The sequence below is a fragment of the Gossypium hirsutum genome, chromosome D09, assembly GCF_007990345.1.
Source record: "Gossypium hirsutum isolate 1008001.06 chromosome D09, Gossypium_hirsutum_v2.1, whole genome shotgun sequence".
In the NCBI taxonomy this organism is placed as follows: Eukaryota; Viridiplantae; Streptophyta; class Magnoliopsida; order Malvales; family Malvaceae; genus Gossypium; species Gossypium hirsutum.
Genome location: NC_053445.1, coordinates 30,892,976 through 30,908,555, shown reverse-complemented (window position 1 = coordinate 30,908,555; position 15,580 = coordinate 30,892,976). Strand labels below are relative to the sequence as shown.

General features: G+C 32.3%; 2 protein-coding genes across 4 annotated transcripts; both read left to right on the top strand.

The window, feature by feature from the left end:
* The first annotated feature begins 439 nt into the window (after positions 1-439).
* LOC107891889 (3-isopropylmalate dehydratase large subunit, chloroplastic) lies at positions 440-6,161 on the top strand. 2 transcript variants are annotated; one of them, XM_016816815.2, is made up of 15 exons: positions 440-676; positions 781-876; positions 1,519-1,689; positions 2,022-2,174; positions 2,272-2,340; positions 2,434-2,550; positions 3,135-3,209; positions 3,557-3,634; positions 3,761-3,856; positions 3,950-3,999; positions 4,282-4,336; positions 4,494-4,625; positions 5,313-5,360; positions 5,470-5,628; positions 5,748-6,161. In XM_016816815.2, the coding sequence occupies exons 1-15, from the start codon at positions 629-631 to the stop codon at positions 5,886-5,888; spliced, it is 1,488 nt and encodes a 495-aa protein (XP_016672304.1). In that variant the 5' UTR covers positions 440-628; the 3' UTR covers positions 5,889-6,161. The 2 variants fall into 2 exon arrangements, with proteins under 2 accessions (XP_016672304.1, XP_040956236.1); XM_041100302.1 differs by lacking the exon at positions 2,022-2,174 and having other exon boundaries at positions 479-676.
* A 1,061-nt stretch (positions 6,162-7,222) lies between these two features.
* On the top strand, positions 7,223-14,726 carry LOC107891890 (3-isopropylmalate dehydratase large subunit, chloroplastic). Of its 2 annotated transcripts, XM_016816816.2 has the most exons (15): positions 7,223-7,723; positions 7,833-7,967; positions 8,076-8,246; positions 8,623-8,775; positions 9,778-9,846; positions 10,261-10,377; positions 11,204-11,278; positions 11,442-11,519; positions 11,613-11,708; positions 11,875-11,924; positions 12,124-12,178; positions 12,420-12,551; positions 12,867-12,914; positions 13,509-13,667; positions 14,431-14,726. In XM_016816816.2, exons 1-15 carry the CDS (start codon positions 7,670-7,672, stop codon positions 14,569-14,571), a joined length of 1,533 nt encoding a protein of 510 aa, XP_016672305.1. In that variant the 5' UTR covers positions 7,223-7,669; the 3' UTR covers positions 14,572-14,726. The 2 variants fall into 2 exon arrangements, with proteins under 2 accessions (XP_016672305.1, XP_016672306.1); XM_016816817.2 differs by lacking the exon at positions 8,623-8,775 and having other exon boundaries at positions 7,340-7,723.
* The last annotated feature ends 854 nt before the right edge of the window (positions 14,727-15,580 follow it).

Genomic DNA, 15,580 nt, shown 5'->3' with positions numbered 1-15,580 from the left:
TTTGACCTCAAAATCATGCATAGGTAATCGGTCGTTATTTGTAACAACTCTAACTCTCATCTTTCCCTAATAATTGAAAAATGTAATTGGGGTAATAAAAGTACAATGGAAGATTTTGTACTAAAAGTTAAATTGTAGTTTGATCCCTTTACTTAAAAAATGTATAAATTAGTCGTTGTACATTAGATTAAAGAGTAAATTAGTTGTTTTTGATAAAAAATTATCTATTTTAATTGTTAAAAACGAGTGTGGTTGACAGAATAAACATGCAATTATAAGTGAGATGTCATGTTTACATTATTCAAACATACAAGGATTAACATTTAATAAAAAATCAATTTATTCTTTAATATAATTTATAAGAACTAATTTATATATTTTTTAAGAGCAAAATATAATTTAACTATTGGTTTTAAATGACTCAAATTTTAAGTGGTTGGGACCCATTTGAATAAATTAACTAATGACCACACGCCATTGCCAGTTGCCACCCTTCTCTTGCAGCATCTCCTCCACGTATACTTTGCTCTGCATTGCCCTGCTTCCATTGGTCTTCACTTTTGTGTTTCCTTTATCCCTTTTGTTTTTTACATTTCTGCTGTTGATTTACTTGAAGAGCTGAAATCTTATGGCATCCTCTTTGGTTTCCTCTCCTACTTCTTCTTTCCTCAAGAAGGTCAGTGATTTCCATCACCCCCATGTTCTTGATTTTGATTGTTGTCTGATTCGTTTGATTAATTAACAAAACCCCCTTTTTCTTGGTTTTGTTTGGAATCTCAGATTGCTTTTCATAAATGTAAGAAACAAGTTTCGAAGAAAATCGTCTCAGTCATGGCACCCCAGCAATCTGAGCGTAAAACATATACCACTGGCTCTGTTAGTTCCTTTTTCCCTTTTTTTTTTCTTTTTTGTTGATTTCATTTTTATTGATTGTTAAATGCTGTATTTGGGAACATAAATTTGAAAAATCTGGGTTTGGGGTTTATTTGTTACATAATTGTTAAGAAGATATGTATAAACTGTGTATGGGTTAATTGAGATTCAATATGATTATATATTTTGATATGTATAAAACACATGAATTCCAAATTCCAGAAAATTTTGGAGTCCTAAATTCATCAAAATCTGTATTAATTGGCATCCAACAAATCCATGAGAGAATAATGGTGAATGCTTCACTTGTATGTGTTTTATCATACAAATTATACTATTTGCGGAATCAAAATCCATTTTTCGATATCTAAGTTTCCAAAAACTACCTAATCATTTCATTTGTTGTATCAAGTGTGAGATAATATGTATAGATTATGTTAAAATTAGTTGAGATTCAAAAGGATTATATATTTGAAAGATATAAAAACATGAATTCCAAATTCCCAAACATCTATTAGAGTTTCAAATTTACTACAAGATAGTTATCCAGCAAATCAATGAGTTTGAGAAAGAGAAATAATCATGAATGTTTTTATCATTACAACTTCCACTATTTTTTGAAATCCTCAAATCCCCATTTTCCAGGTGAAGACAGGAATGACAATGACGGAGAAGATTCTTGCAAGAGCCTCCGAGAAACAACAGTTGAATCCAGGTGATAATGTTTGGGTTAATGTTGATATCTTGATGACTCATGATGTTTGTGGTCCGGGTTCCATTGGTATCTTCAAGAAAGAATTTGGTGAAAAGGCTAAGGTATTCGATTGGCGGGCTTAATTTTGTATTTTTGTTTTATTTTCACTTAGCTTATCTTTTGGCATATAATTGAGGTCTTAATTACCTTTTTTTAATAGCATTTTGAAATCAAATTTTGCGATTCATTAACAGTAGCTATGTCAATGCTGTAAGTTTCTTTTTAATGGGATATTCTTAGAGATTGGAAACTGATTTTGGTGGTTTCTTTTATTTACTTTTCTGATAAAATACTTCGAATTTCCTTTAGCTTGGTAATTTAAGTATTGCATTGGTAGTCAGTTCCAGTGGCTGAATTCACTGACTGTCGATGTATCGGAATTTTGCTATTGAAGGTTTGGGACCGTGAAAAGATTGTTATCATACCTGACCATTATATATTCACTAGTGATGAACGTGCAAATCGTAATGTGGATATTTTGAGGGATTTTTGCGGCGAGCAAAATATAAAGTACTTTTATGATATTAAAGATCTTAGTAATTTCAAGGTATGGTGCTCTTTATTTTGTAATTTGTTTCCTACGAACTCGAGGTATATTCTCTGTTTATTGACATAAAGCCGAATTCTAATTCATAACATTGTAGGCAAACCCGGATTACAAAGGTGTATGCCATGTTGCACTTGCCCAAGAAGGTCACTGTAGGCCTGGAGAGGTATCAATTCTTTACCAGAATTGCTGATTTGTAAAATTTAACTTATGATTTATGTTCACGAACTGCTCTTATGTTCTTTATTGGTGCCTTCAGGTTTTGTTGGGAACAGATTCTCACACATGTACCGCAGGAGCATTTGGTCAATTTGCTACAGGAATTGGAAATACGGATGCAGGTTTTGTATTGGGCACTGGGAAGGTTCTTCTAAAGGTTCATCAATAACGCCTTAATGTTCCACTTGATTAAATGTGCCCAAATCTTGTTTTCCACGTTCTTTGATTCATTTGGTATCCTATGAGTGTTATAACTTTGTAAAATTTTCTTTCTTTGATATCATTGTTTATGTCTTCCATTAATTGGACTTTGTATTTACTTCTTAGTGTCATGCTTCCCCATAGAATTATTGACCTTTTTTTACCGAATGAGAGGGTTTAAGGTTCTAGGTCTTCTTAGGACCCAGAAGTTTTAATGGCTTGATGAGTGGGTTTACTTCATGTGTGTGGAATTTGATCTGACGGCTATCTTAGCCTTTTCTTGTGAATTGATTAGGTGGTTTAGTACTTAAATTCTAAGTTATTCTGACCCTTTATTTTTCTTGAAGAACCTGTCTCCGACACCCTTATCTGACACATATCCTAACGTGAGTATGGGTATATGGCCCTCAAGGATCCACATTGAAAACCTTGTAATAAAATTAGACATACTCCGTGTTGGGCACATACCTGTATTGGACACTCACACCTGAGTCCAAGTATCAAAACTTATATATGGTTTTCTTTCATGCTTTATTGCAGGTGCCACCGACTTTGAGATTTGTGATGGATGGTGAAATGCCTCATTATTTGCTTGCAAAGGATTTGATTTTGCAGGTAAGATCAGATGTTTTGTGGCAATTTTCCATTTTGATATGCTTGAAGCATAACTGTGTTCTCATGGGGGATATAACTCTTCTTTTTGTTATATTAGTAGGTCATTGCTATTTTGCTTTGACTCTTCAATTTTTGAAGTATCCATGTCTAGCATTTATGTTAGATGCATATCCAAACATGGATACGAGGATATGATCCTCTAGTGGATCTTCAAATACATGGAAATCTTGAAAATTAAAATTGAACATACCCTTGTAGGACATATACCCATTGTGTTAGTAACATAGGGTCATAGAATGAGTATAACTTTTTGTTCTGTTTCTAATTAAATGGTTGCCATTTTGCAGATCATTGGTGAAATATCTGTAGCTGGTGCAACATATAAATCAATGGAGTTTGTGGGAACAACTGTGGAAAGTTTAAATGTAAGTGAACTTTAAATAATTTATCTCTGTTACAAGATTCAGCCCTTTAAAAATCTTCTTTGTTAATTAATTTCTTGCTGGAAGAAATCATGAACTTAATTTTTCCAGTTTGTTGTTTTTCTGTAGATGGAAGAACGGATGACCTTATGCAATATGGTTGTTGAAGCTGGTGGAAAGAACGGTGTTGTTCCCGCTGATAGTACTACATTTAAGTACCTTGAGGTAAAACCAAGTGCACTTGGTTCCAGTTCCCCGCTTTGTTCGACATTTACTCTTGCACAAAGAAATTGATAGATTATATCTTTCTTTGCACAGGATAAAACATCGGTGCCGTATGAACCAGTTTACAGTGATGCGCAAGCAAGGTAGGTTTTACAATTAAATGGTTAATCAAGATATCAAGTTCTTATTTTTATGGTGTTCTCTACTATTGGTTCATTTTGGTTGGTCAGGGGTGGTCTCATTCTTCTTTAACATTCCCTCATATATAATGATATTTCTAATGGAAATATGATATTGGTTTTATCTTTGTCATGTTTTCTTAATTGATAAATGGGTGTAATTTTGAGTTTAGTCGAGTTCTTTCTTGTAATTTCATGCTTGGAACTAAACAAGATGAACTTATATATTTTCATCTTGTCTTTCAGTTTTCTTTCTGAATACAGATTTGATATCTCAAAATTGGAGCCCTTGGTAGCTAAGGTTGGTGCTTGTATCAAGTGATAACTCTTGTTTTTGATATCCACCTCTGCTGTCTTTAACTCTATTATCTCCAGAAAGTTGATTTTCGATTCCCTAATCTTCTTTGTCTTCTTTTGTGTATATTTTTTTAGAGTAAATTGTTAAATATATTTTGCAGCCACACTCTCCTGATAACCGAGCTTTGGCTAGGGAATGCAAAGATGTTAAAATCGACAGAGTGTATATCGGATCTTGTACTGGTGGAAAAACGGAAGATTTTCTTGCTGCTGCTAAAGTCTTTCTAGCTTCAGTAAGTCATATTACTCCGATTCTTCATTTTTTTTAAGCATCAATGTTTGACACCAGGGATTTAAATTGCGGTCGTGGCCGCGTTTTCAGTCGCATTGCGTTTATCGCGGTTGTGGACAAAACGGATGCTATTGCGGTCATTGCGGGTATCGCGGTCGTGAATTTTAAAAAAAATTCACACAACTTATTGTAAAATATAATAGCGGTTTCGGCAGTAGTGGTTTCGGACGGTGCTGCTACCGCTATATAACGGCCGCTATTTCGGTAACGGACCGCTATTTAAATCCCTGTTTGACACACACATATCTGGCACTTAATATCTGATGCATATTGGGACATAGGTATAGCAATATAAAGCTCCAAAAGTCCTCCAAAATACATGAAAAAAAGCTCGAGTAATTGAATGTATTTAGTCGTACACGTATCTGTGAATGCCCAAGATACATGAAAAAAAGTTCCCGAGTAATTGAATGTATTTAGTCGGACACGTATCTGTGAATGCCCAAGTTCGAGTAACATAGTCAATAAGAATATGGTCCTGTTTGATATACTTACCGGAATAAATTGAGACTGAAATTCCTGTGGATAAGGGTTAGAATTAAGATGAGAGAGCAGAAGAACTTCAATATTACCGTGTATTAAGTTGCGACTTTCTTAGGCTTAAACACTTTAATTTCTTGAACTGCAGGGCAAGAAGGTCAAAGTTCCGACATTCCTTGTCCCTGCGACGCAAAAGGTATGATTTGGTTGCATTAATGTTAAACTGTCATTCAGTTCTCAAATATAATTGAGAAAAAAAAGTAGACAATAAAAGAATGTATGTTTAACATAGTAAAACTCGGCAGGTTTGGATGGACATATATACTCTTCCGGTACCTGGATCTGGTGGGAAGACATGCTCGCAGATATTTGAAGAAGCAGGTTGTGATACACCTGCAAGCCCTAGCTGCGGCGCTTGTTTGGGTGGTCCTAAAGACACATATGCTCGGATGAACGAGCCCAAGGTAATTACCCATATTTTCCCTGGCTTGAAACTTTTGAGAGCATACAAGTTGTCATCTATAGTTTTCCGTTTTGAATAGAATTTATGGATATATTTCCACGAAAATGGCGTTTTCTACAGGTCTGTGTCTCGACAACTAACAGGAACTTCCCGGGTCGAATGGGGCACAAGGAAGGCCAGATATATCTTGCTTCTCCGTATACAGCGGCTGCATCAGCTTTGACTGGTTATGTCACAGATCCTAGGGAGTTTTTGTGTTGATTGTGTAAAGATTTTGTTTTGTATCTTATAATGTATCCAATTTGTGCCAGAAATGCAGAATTTTTGAACCACTGTTTCTTATGGTTCAAAAATGAAATCGTTCTTTAGTAGCATGCCATAGTGAGGACTAGGATCATAGTGACTAGTGTACCGGTATCAGTCGTATTGATGCGTACTTAAAGCCAAACTGTACTAGTATTATAATAGTTTCGGATGGTTCAGTTTTTATATGGCTCGGAATAACAATTTCTGGATTTCCCTTTTTAAATGAAATAAGGTTACTTGTACTTTTATAAAATGTCCAATGTGGTATTTGTACTTTAAAAATATTCAATATGATACCTAAACTATCAATTTATGTATTTTTTCGTACTTGTTCTTTTATAAAATGACCAATGTGGTACTTGTACTTTAAAAATATCGAATGTGATATTTAAAGTATCAATTTGTGTATTATTTGTTACTTAGGTATTTATACTTTGAAAATGTTTAATGTAGTATTTGAATTATCAATCTGTGTATTATTGTGGTACGAGAGTTAACATCTATAGTAAATGTTAAATTAACCAATAAAAATTCCACGTGTATTTTTTTTTCAAATCATCAATTCTACATAAATAATATAATATTATATGAAAAGATAAATAAAACAAAAAAAAACTGAAATGATTGTCAAAATCAATTTATTTAACCTCTCATTCGAGTTCAACAACGCAAATAAAAATCATAAATTTTGCTAAACTTTGGCTTGTACAAATATGTTTAAAAAGTTGGAAGAAATTTTGAGTTAAAAGTTTATGTTTTTTAAAGTTAAGACTTAAATTTAATTATTGGATATTTTAATTTAATATAATTTCTTTTGTTTTATTTATCTTTTCCACATATTATATTATCTATGTGAAATTAGTGATTTGGAAAAAAATATTTCGTGTCTCGAATTTTCATTGGTTGGTTTAGCATTTAATAAAGGTTTTAACTTCAGCTACCATAATAATATATGGATTGATAGCATAGGTACTACATTGCATATTTTCAAAGTATAAGTATTATAGTAGACATTTTATGAAATTATAAGTACCAAATAATACACAAATTGATAGTTCTAGTGCCACAATGTACATTTTTAAAGTACAAGTACCACATTAAACATTTTATGAAAGTACAGGTACCAAATAATACACTAATTAATAGTTCAAGTATCACATTAGCCATTTTTAAAATAAAAATACCATATTTGAATGGTGGCAAAATTTTTAAAATTTTCTTGGTTTTGTTTCAAGTAAACAAGTGGGTAATTAACAACAATTAATAAATGATGAAATAAGTAATGTTTTAGGATTGAATTTGTTATCATATTGAAAACATTATTATTGTGATTAGTTGTTATTTTTGAAAGGAACTAATTTAATTAATATAAAAATGGAGAGGGATTAAAAAAGTGTTTTTACCCAATCATTACAATGGTGGCGGCTGAGAATATCTCTCACAGTTGATTTTTGTAGTCGTGTTGCTCAAGTTTTTCAAAATCGATATTTGTGTTCACTTTACGTTGTAACATGTGTACGATTGAAAAGAAAAACTTGTCAGCATCAATGGTGATTCAAGTTCAAGTCGAATTTTTCATTTTACTTAAAATATTCATAGCCCTGTTCATCAAACTTATTTCCGAGATAAGAGATCAAGTGATTTTTAACTCTGTCAAAGCCGTGTTTGACGAAATGTCTGAAAGAAGATAATAAAAAGCCATCATCTTCTTTACCATTCTTTTGAAGCAACTCATCATGGCCTCTTCAGTTGGTTTTGCACACCCCACTTCTTCTTTGATCATTAACAAGGTCAGTATTTTTCAGCTCACTGTTTCTTTTATTGTGACGGACAAAGATACTTAAAATCCGAGTAACCATGTCTAACAGTTTGATTTTCTTATTGTTAATTATTGAACAGAAAGATAAAAGCCTCTCAGTCGTCCCTTCAACTTCACAACTCTCCATTTACAAATGCAAGAAACCCATTTCCAACAACATTTCGATGGCAATGGCGACGCGACAATCAGAGAGAAAACCAGCCACCACTGGCTCAGTTACTGCTTTTAAAAAAATAAAAATAAAAAAACCATTGATCTACATATATTTTGATTGAATTTGGGAATTTTGCCAACGTTTTTCATATATTCCATTTGGATTTCAGATGAAGAGTCCAATGACGATGACAGAGAAGATACTTGCAAAAGGGGCGGAGAAAGCAGAGGTGAAAGCAGGCGACAACGTTTGGGTGAATGTTGATGTTTTCATGACTAATGATATAAGTGGTCCTGGTTCCATTGGTATCTTTCGGAAAGAATTTGGTGAAAATGCTAAGGTACTTTTATAACTATTCCTACTTTTATTTTTGCTGATTTATATATGTATACTTGAATTAGTTCGTATCTAATTTTATTTAATGAAGTCACCATTGCTACATCCATTGCAATAAGCTTCTTTTCAGCAGGACATAGTTACAGTTCAAGATGTGAAATTGATATTTGTGGTTTCTGCTATTTGAGTAGGATATAATGTGCCACGTTGGTTATTTGTTTTTGATATATGTCCAAACATGAGTTTGAAAATATAAACTTTCAACCATCATTCAAATACATAGTCATATCTGATAATCACACCTGAATTAAAAATATATATATATATAGTCGTTCGGGTTTAGTTCATTGACTATCATAGTGTTATTGCATATATTGAAGGTGTGGGATCGTGAAAAGGTGGTGGTTATACCAGACCACTATATATTCACAAGTGATGAACGTGCCAATCGTAATGTGGATATCTTGAGGGAGTTTTCTTTGGACCAAAATATAAAGTACTTTTATGATATTACTGATCTTAGTAATTTTAAGGTATGACTCTTTGAGTCTTATGTTCTTCTCCATCTAATATTAATTTCCTTAGAGTACTTATTTCTGATATTTTTATTCGATCCATAATTGAATATGGATATGAAAATATAATTTTCTATATGTATTCTAAATACATAAAAAATTGGATGCACCCATATCATATACATACTCATTTCAAACATTTAAACTTGATTTCCAGTAGCATAACAGTGTATTTCCATTTTATACTCAACTATTTTCAGGTGTTCGGGAGTATGTTGCTCACACATTATTTTTTTCGAAGTATTCGTGTCTAACACTTGCCAACACATGGATATGATAATATATAAGAATCCTCCAAACACTTGAAAAAGTTTAGAAAGTTTTAACTATATCAGAATATGCTCGTATCTAGAGGTGTTCAAGGACCGGTTGGTCCATCTTGCTTTGGGCCCGGCTTGGGTTTGTATTCTTCAAACTTGGGCCTGCCATTTTAATGTTTATAATTAATAAAATGCAAAAAATAATTTTATATTAATATTTATATATCTTTATAAGTAAATTTAAATAAAAAATAAAATTTTCAATAGTGAATTTGTCATTTAGGCTAGCTTGAGCGGGCTAGGCTCGGGTTCAGGCCTGAAAATTTTTTGAAACTCTAGTCTCAGCCCAGCCTATGAACACTTCTACTTTATCTAATATTCACATATGAGTTTGTAGGTTTATACTTTTTTTTCGCTCAGATTTAGAATATATAAATATATATAGCATTTGATATATTGAGAGTGTAGTTTTTTAATTTCACAAGGAAAATTAAAAAATTGTCATGTATCTCATTTCTTTTATATATTTATTTTCTTTAATATTTTACCATACCATATAGGACAATTGGCATCGCCTCAATCTTGCTTGTGAAGTTTAAAAACTCCAAAACTCCACTATCAATGAACACAATTCATTTCCATATATATATACCCTGTTTATTGAAGCTAAAACTCGATTTCTATGTCATATTATTGCCAGGCTAATCCTGACTACAAAGGTGTATGCCATATTGCACTTGCTCAAGAAGGTCATTGCAGGCCTGGAGAGGTAATCATTTTTTCCTTTTACTAAGATTGTTTAAATTATTAATATTCTATTCCATATATGACTCAATGTTGCTTCGACTTTTTCTTATTAAATATTGGTATATGAAACTTGTACTAGCATAAAACCATAACACTCCTACAACTTACAAATGCATGAAAAAGACTCAGAAGAACTGAACACATGTATATCAGACACAAATTCATGTATTGACAGTCTATCCGAATCTGAGCAAGAATTCATAAATGAAACTTTTGTTCGGTTCATATGACATAAGTATGGGGATACATGACCGTCTTAAACCCTTACAAATACATGAAAAAAAAACTAGAAAAATTGAAAATGCTCATATCGGACACGTATCCATGTCCAAAATTCCATCCGAATCCCAATAACTTAGTGTGCTCCTGCCTTCAGATTTTGTTAGGGACAGATTCTCACACCTGTACTGCTGGAGCATTTGGTCAGTTTGCTACAGGCATTGGGAATACAGAAGCTGGTTTTGTATTAGGCACTGGGGCACTTCTGCTCAAGGTATGAGTTTGTTTGACATTCATGTTTGATATAGTTTTATATATGAAAAAACTTTAATAAAATAAACCATATCTGTATGAGATGCATACCTATACTTAGGGGTGTGCATAATTCGGGTAAAACCGAAAAAATTCGGTTAACCGACCGAATTCGGTTAATCGGTCGGTTAACCGAATTTTTTCGGTCGGGGGTCGGTTAATTTTTTATGATTTTTCGGTTAACGGTTAATTCGGTTCGAAACCGGTCGGTTAACCGAAAATTTTCGGTTAACCGAAAAAATTAATAAATAAAATTATCCAACCCAACCCAAACTCAATTACCCAACCCAATAAAACTAAAACTAAAGTTTACCCAATTACCCAATCCAATAAAACTAAAACTAAAAGACAACCCAATTTACTAAAGTCTAAAACCCAATTTACTTTAATAATTTATAAATTTTTTAAATTTTAAAAATAAAAAATAAAAAAAATTCGGGTATTTTTCGGTAATTCGGTTAATTCGGTTAATTCGGTTAATTCGGGTAATTCGGGTAATTTTTAACCAAAAATAAAAAATACATAATTTTCGGTTAATTCGGTTAACCGACCTTATTAACCGAAAATATTTCGGTTCGGTTAAATTTTTTTTAAAAAAAATCGGTTCGGTTAACGGTTAAAATTTTTGGAAGGTCGGTTAATTCGGTTATAGTAATTTCGGGTCGGTTAACCGGTCGGTTAACCGAATGAACACCCCTACCTATACTAAGTTGTTAATTTCTTAGTAGCTCTATAATGAAATGTTTAGCACTGTAATTAAGTGTGGTTTTGTTGCATGACAATTTCAGGTGCCACAAACTTTGAGATTTGTGATGGATGGTGAAATGCCTGACTATTTGCTTGCTAAGGATTTGATTTTGCAGGCAAGTTAACATTTTTAGTTTCTTAGAAAAGTTATTTCTATGTTGTTCCGACTTTCATTATTTTTAAAGTAATCATATATTTCAATGACTTCCAAATACGTGAAACCATGTTAGCTACATATCTAGTATTGAACAAAGCATATAATGGTATATTGTTTTGTAGATCATAGGTGAAATATCAGTAGCTGGTGCCACGTATAAATCCATGGAGTTTGTTGGCACAACGATTGAGAGTTTAAATGTAAGTGATATTTGTTGAAATTGATCCAAATGTTTTCTCAGTTGGAATATGAATCTAATCTTTATTTTCTTATTATCTTTTTTACTGGTTTAGATGGAAGAACGGATGACATTATGCAATATGGTTATTGAGGCTGGTGGAAAGAACGGTGTCGTTGCTGCAGACAGTACTACATTTAAGTACCTTGAGGTGAGTCTTTTTCAAGTCTCATTCACACCACCAATATTTAATGAAAATTTTAATTAATATATATATGTATATAGTCGTGTTGGACACATAATGAATTTAAATTTACTATGGATAGCATATAGACAATACCTTGGCTTATGAAGTTGCATCTTTTTAATTTACGCAGGATAAAACATCTGTGCTTTATGAACCAGTTTACAGTGATGCACTAGCAAGGTATGTTTATAAATTACTTTGTTGATTTTATTTAACTTTCTTATGGTTTTTTTTTCTTTTTTAAACTTTAACATGAATCAACGTTCTTAGTCTGTATATTCCTACTCTATATTTTTCTTAAAGTGAAAATATTCGATATTCATATTTGAGGCTATGACTTCCGCAACAAGAATCTAAATATATATACTCTGGTTTTCAGTTTCCATTCCGAGTTTAGATTTGACATCTCAAAATTGGAGCCCTTAGTAGCTAAGGTGAGTGTCTATTAAGCGTACGTGTCATGTTTCTCCAATTTTTCACTGTCTGACGTATTTAAAGATATTCAATAGAGATGTGATCCTCAAAGGAAAAACATGTCCACATTAAGTATATACTCATATCTGACATTTAAATCAAACCCGAAAATATAATTAAAGATTATATCATAAAAGATGGCTGTTTTAATATATATATTCTTTTTTGTGTATTGAGTAAATAATGGAGCAAAATTTGCAGCCACATTCTCCAGATAATCGTGCTTTAGCAAGAGATTGCAAACATATCAAAATTGACAGGGTTTATATTGGATCATGTACTGGTGGCAAAACACAAGATTTTCTTGCTGCTGCCAAGCTCTTCTTAGCTTCTGTAAGATTCCATCTATCTCCATTTTCTTTTTAATATTTTAGACACAATTCCAACATGGAAGAACACATGTCGGACACATTAAGTTAAAGTAGACAAGATCAAAACATAACCAAGATATGATCTAACATGGAAAAATACGTGTTGCGTAATGAATTATTATCCAAAATTTGAAGTTTTATTGCCTGTTCTGCCACACCCATATTCTGAATGTTGTAAAATTCCCATCTTATTATGATTCCATGCTTTGTAGAGTTGGCTTGTTGTTATATACTTCATAACCCTGTTTATGATTTGTAATTTGCTTGAAAAATACAGGGAAAAAAGGTGAAAGTCCCCACATTCCTTGTCCCTGCTACACAAAAGGTACATGAAGTTTTATTGTCAACTATGTTATTCTGACTTTTTTATTTTTATAAAATATTCATATTTGATATCTATGCATGATGTATGTTTAGATATGAGTATGAGAATATGAATTTAGGGATGACAATAGACTCAGGTGGAGATTTTTTTTCTCACCTTGCCCTGAATTTTATTTAATATTTTAGCCTCACCTAACCCATCATTGAAAAGATTTTCTTGATCCCAGGTGGAGATTTTTTTTCTCACCTTGCCCTGAATTTTATTTAATATTTTAGCCTCACTAACCCATCATTGAAAAGATTTTCTTGATCCCATCTTGATTCACTTCGAAGTTTTACATAATATTTGATATTAACTAATGTTTACAAAACTAATACTAGCAAAGATAGCAAAGATTGGGACGAGTTAGAGTTTAGCAATTTCAAAATTTTTTGTGATCCTTAAGAATATGATCTGTCAACGATCCTCAAAATACATAGAAAAGCTTTGTTTCAAATACATATGACACTCCAAGCCGAATAACATAGGTTTTTATTTTTTTAAAAAAAATCATTAAACTTGCTAATATGATTGTTAAACATGGTAAATTTGCAGGTATGGGTGGATATATATACTCTCATTGTACCAGGATCTGGTGGCAAGACTTGCTCTCAAATATTCGAAGAAGCTGGTTGTGACACACCAGCAAGCCCTAGTTGTGCTGCTTGTATGGGTGGCCCTAAGGACACATATGCTCGCATGAACGAAGCTCAGGCAAGTAGTCTTTCCCCCTACCATCATGGTTGAAAAAAACTGAACCGGATCGGTTGGATTAGTAGTTGAAGTATTTGACTGTCTTGTCTGGGCTAGACTTGTCCTAGGATTGAACCATCTCTCTGACAAGATAAACTCTGTTCGGAGTTAGGTTTGGACATGGTGAATTTTAATTTGGGTTAATCTGGTCCAGTCTGAATTAGACTTTTAATAGTAAAAGTAAAATAGACTAGTCAGGGTTAGTCCAAGCCTGACTCAAATGGATTAGAGGTGTAATCGAGCTGAGACGAGGTTTTGAATTTGACGAAGTTTTGCTTTTAAAGTCTGAGCTCTATTCAAGGTAAAGGTTGGGCTATTTGAGACTTGTTTACCTAGTAAAAGTATGAGCTCGTTTGATTAGGCTTCCGTACCTAGCAAATGCATGAGCTCGATTCCTGTGCTTGAATTCAAGCATTGTCATTTGGGTTCAAGCTCAAGCTTGATGTAGAATTGAAAACTAAAAAAAGTATAAATTTGAAAAAACTCGATAAACTTGTTACTTGAGTCAAGGATTAGGATACATTAAATTTGATTTGCTTGATAGCTTGAGTTTGAATAGACAATGATGGAGTCAAATTCAATTTCTTTCTCCAGTCAAATCCAAATAACTTACAAACATGAATGTCTTGTTTTACACCGCTAAATTGGATCAAATTGCGGGTTTAATAATGTAAACCGTCTGGTTTGTTGATATGCAATGATTTTAATAAGATGAAGCATGCAGGTTTGCGTGTCAACAACAAATAGAAACTTTCCTGGTCGGATGGGGCATAAGGAAGGGCAGATATATCTTGCTTCCCCATACACTGCCGCTGCTTCAGCTTTGACTGGTTATATCACTGATCCAAGAGAGTTTTTGCATTAGACAACATGATCTTATCACATTTTGTGTGTAATTTAAACTACTTTTACATATACATCCAAACTTGGATTCAGTGTGATGAGATTTAGATACATGTATGCTTTTTTTTTTTTGGAGAGAGATGCATGTTTATTTTTAATGAAATTACTTTTTTTTTATCTCCTAATTAAAAATTTTCTATTCATGTTTAAAATAGAATTTTTTTTTTCAAAAACACTTTTGAAGTAACTGTAAACACTATCAAATCTTTTTAAAAGCATTTTTTTACAATATTTTTTAAAAATATTTTTCAACCTCAATGCGAAACTGATATTTCTTGGAACTATAAACCGTTGCACTTTGATTATCTATCCCCATCCAATAATGAAAACCCAAACCCTAAATAAAATAAAAGATGTTAGGGAAAATAAAAAGGAATTATAAACACACGTCGTGAGATGTTGGGAAAATAAGGTATTTTTACAAGTTGAATTATAGAAAAATAGGCAAACCTCAAATATATTCTCATACCTCAATTTCATATAATATTCTTAAACCAAACATGTTGCTCAACTTTCATCCTCAAATACTACCATTTCATATCCCATGCTTACCTTTATTTTTTTTTATTTTTAATTTTTAATATTATTAAATTAGAAATGAAAGTTTATTGTGTTACAATGTCTAGTTTTCCAAGATCAACACCATATAATTAGCTTTTGGTTTAGATTTTGTTTGTGGAATCCGTAAGCTTGATCAAATTATCGCTAATATATCTATTTTTTTTTTATATTTTCTATTTCTAATTTTTTTTTAGAATAAGGACTAAACTAATAGAATGTGCAAATGTTGAGGGTTAAATTTATTGATTTTTTAAAATTAGGAAGACTAAATTGATAAAATGTGTAAATATCGAGGACTAAATTTGTTATTATACCTATAAAGTAAGATAAGTTGACGAAAAGAGTGAACATTGTGATTAATTATCCTTAGTTGCTTACCTTCAAATTTAACATGGATTAATTTACTTTAT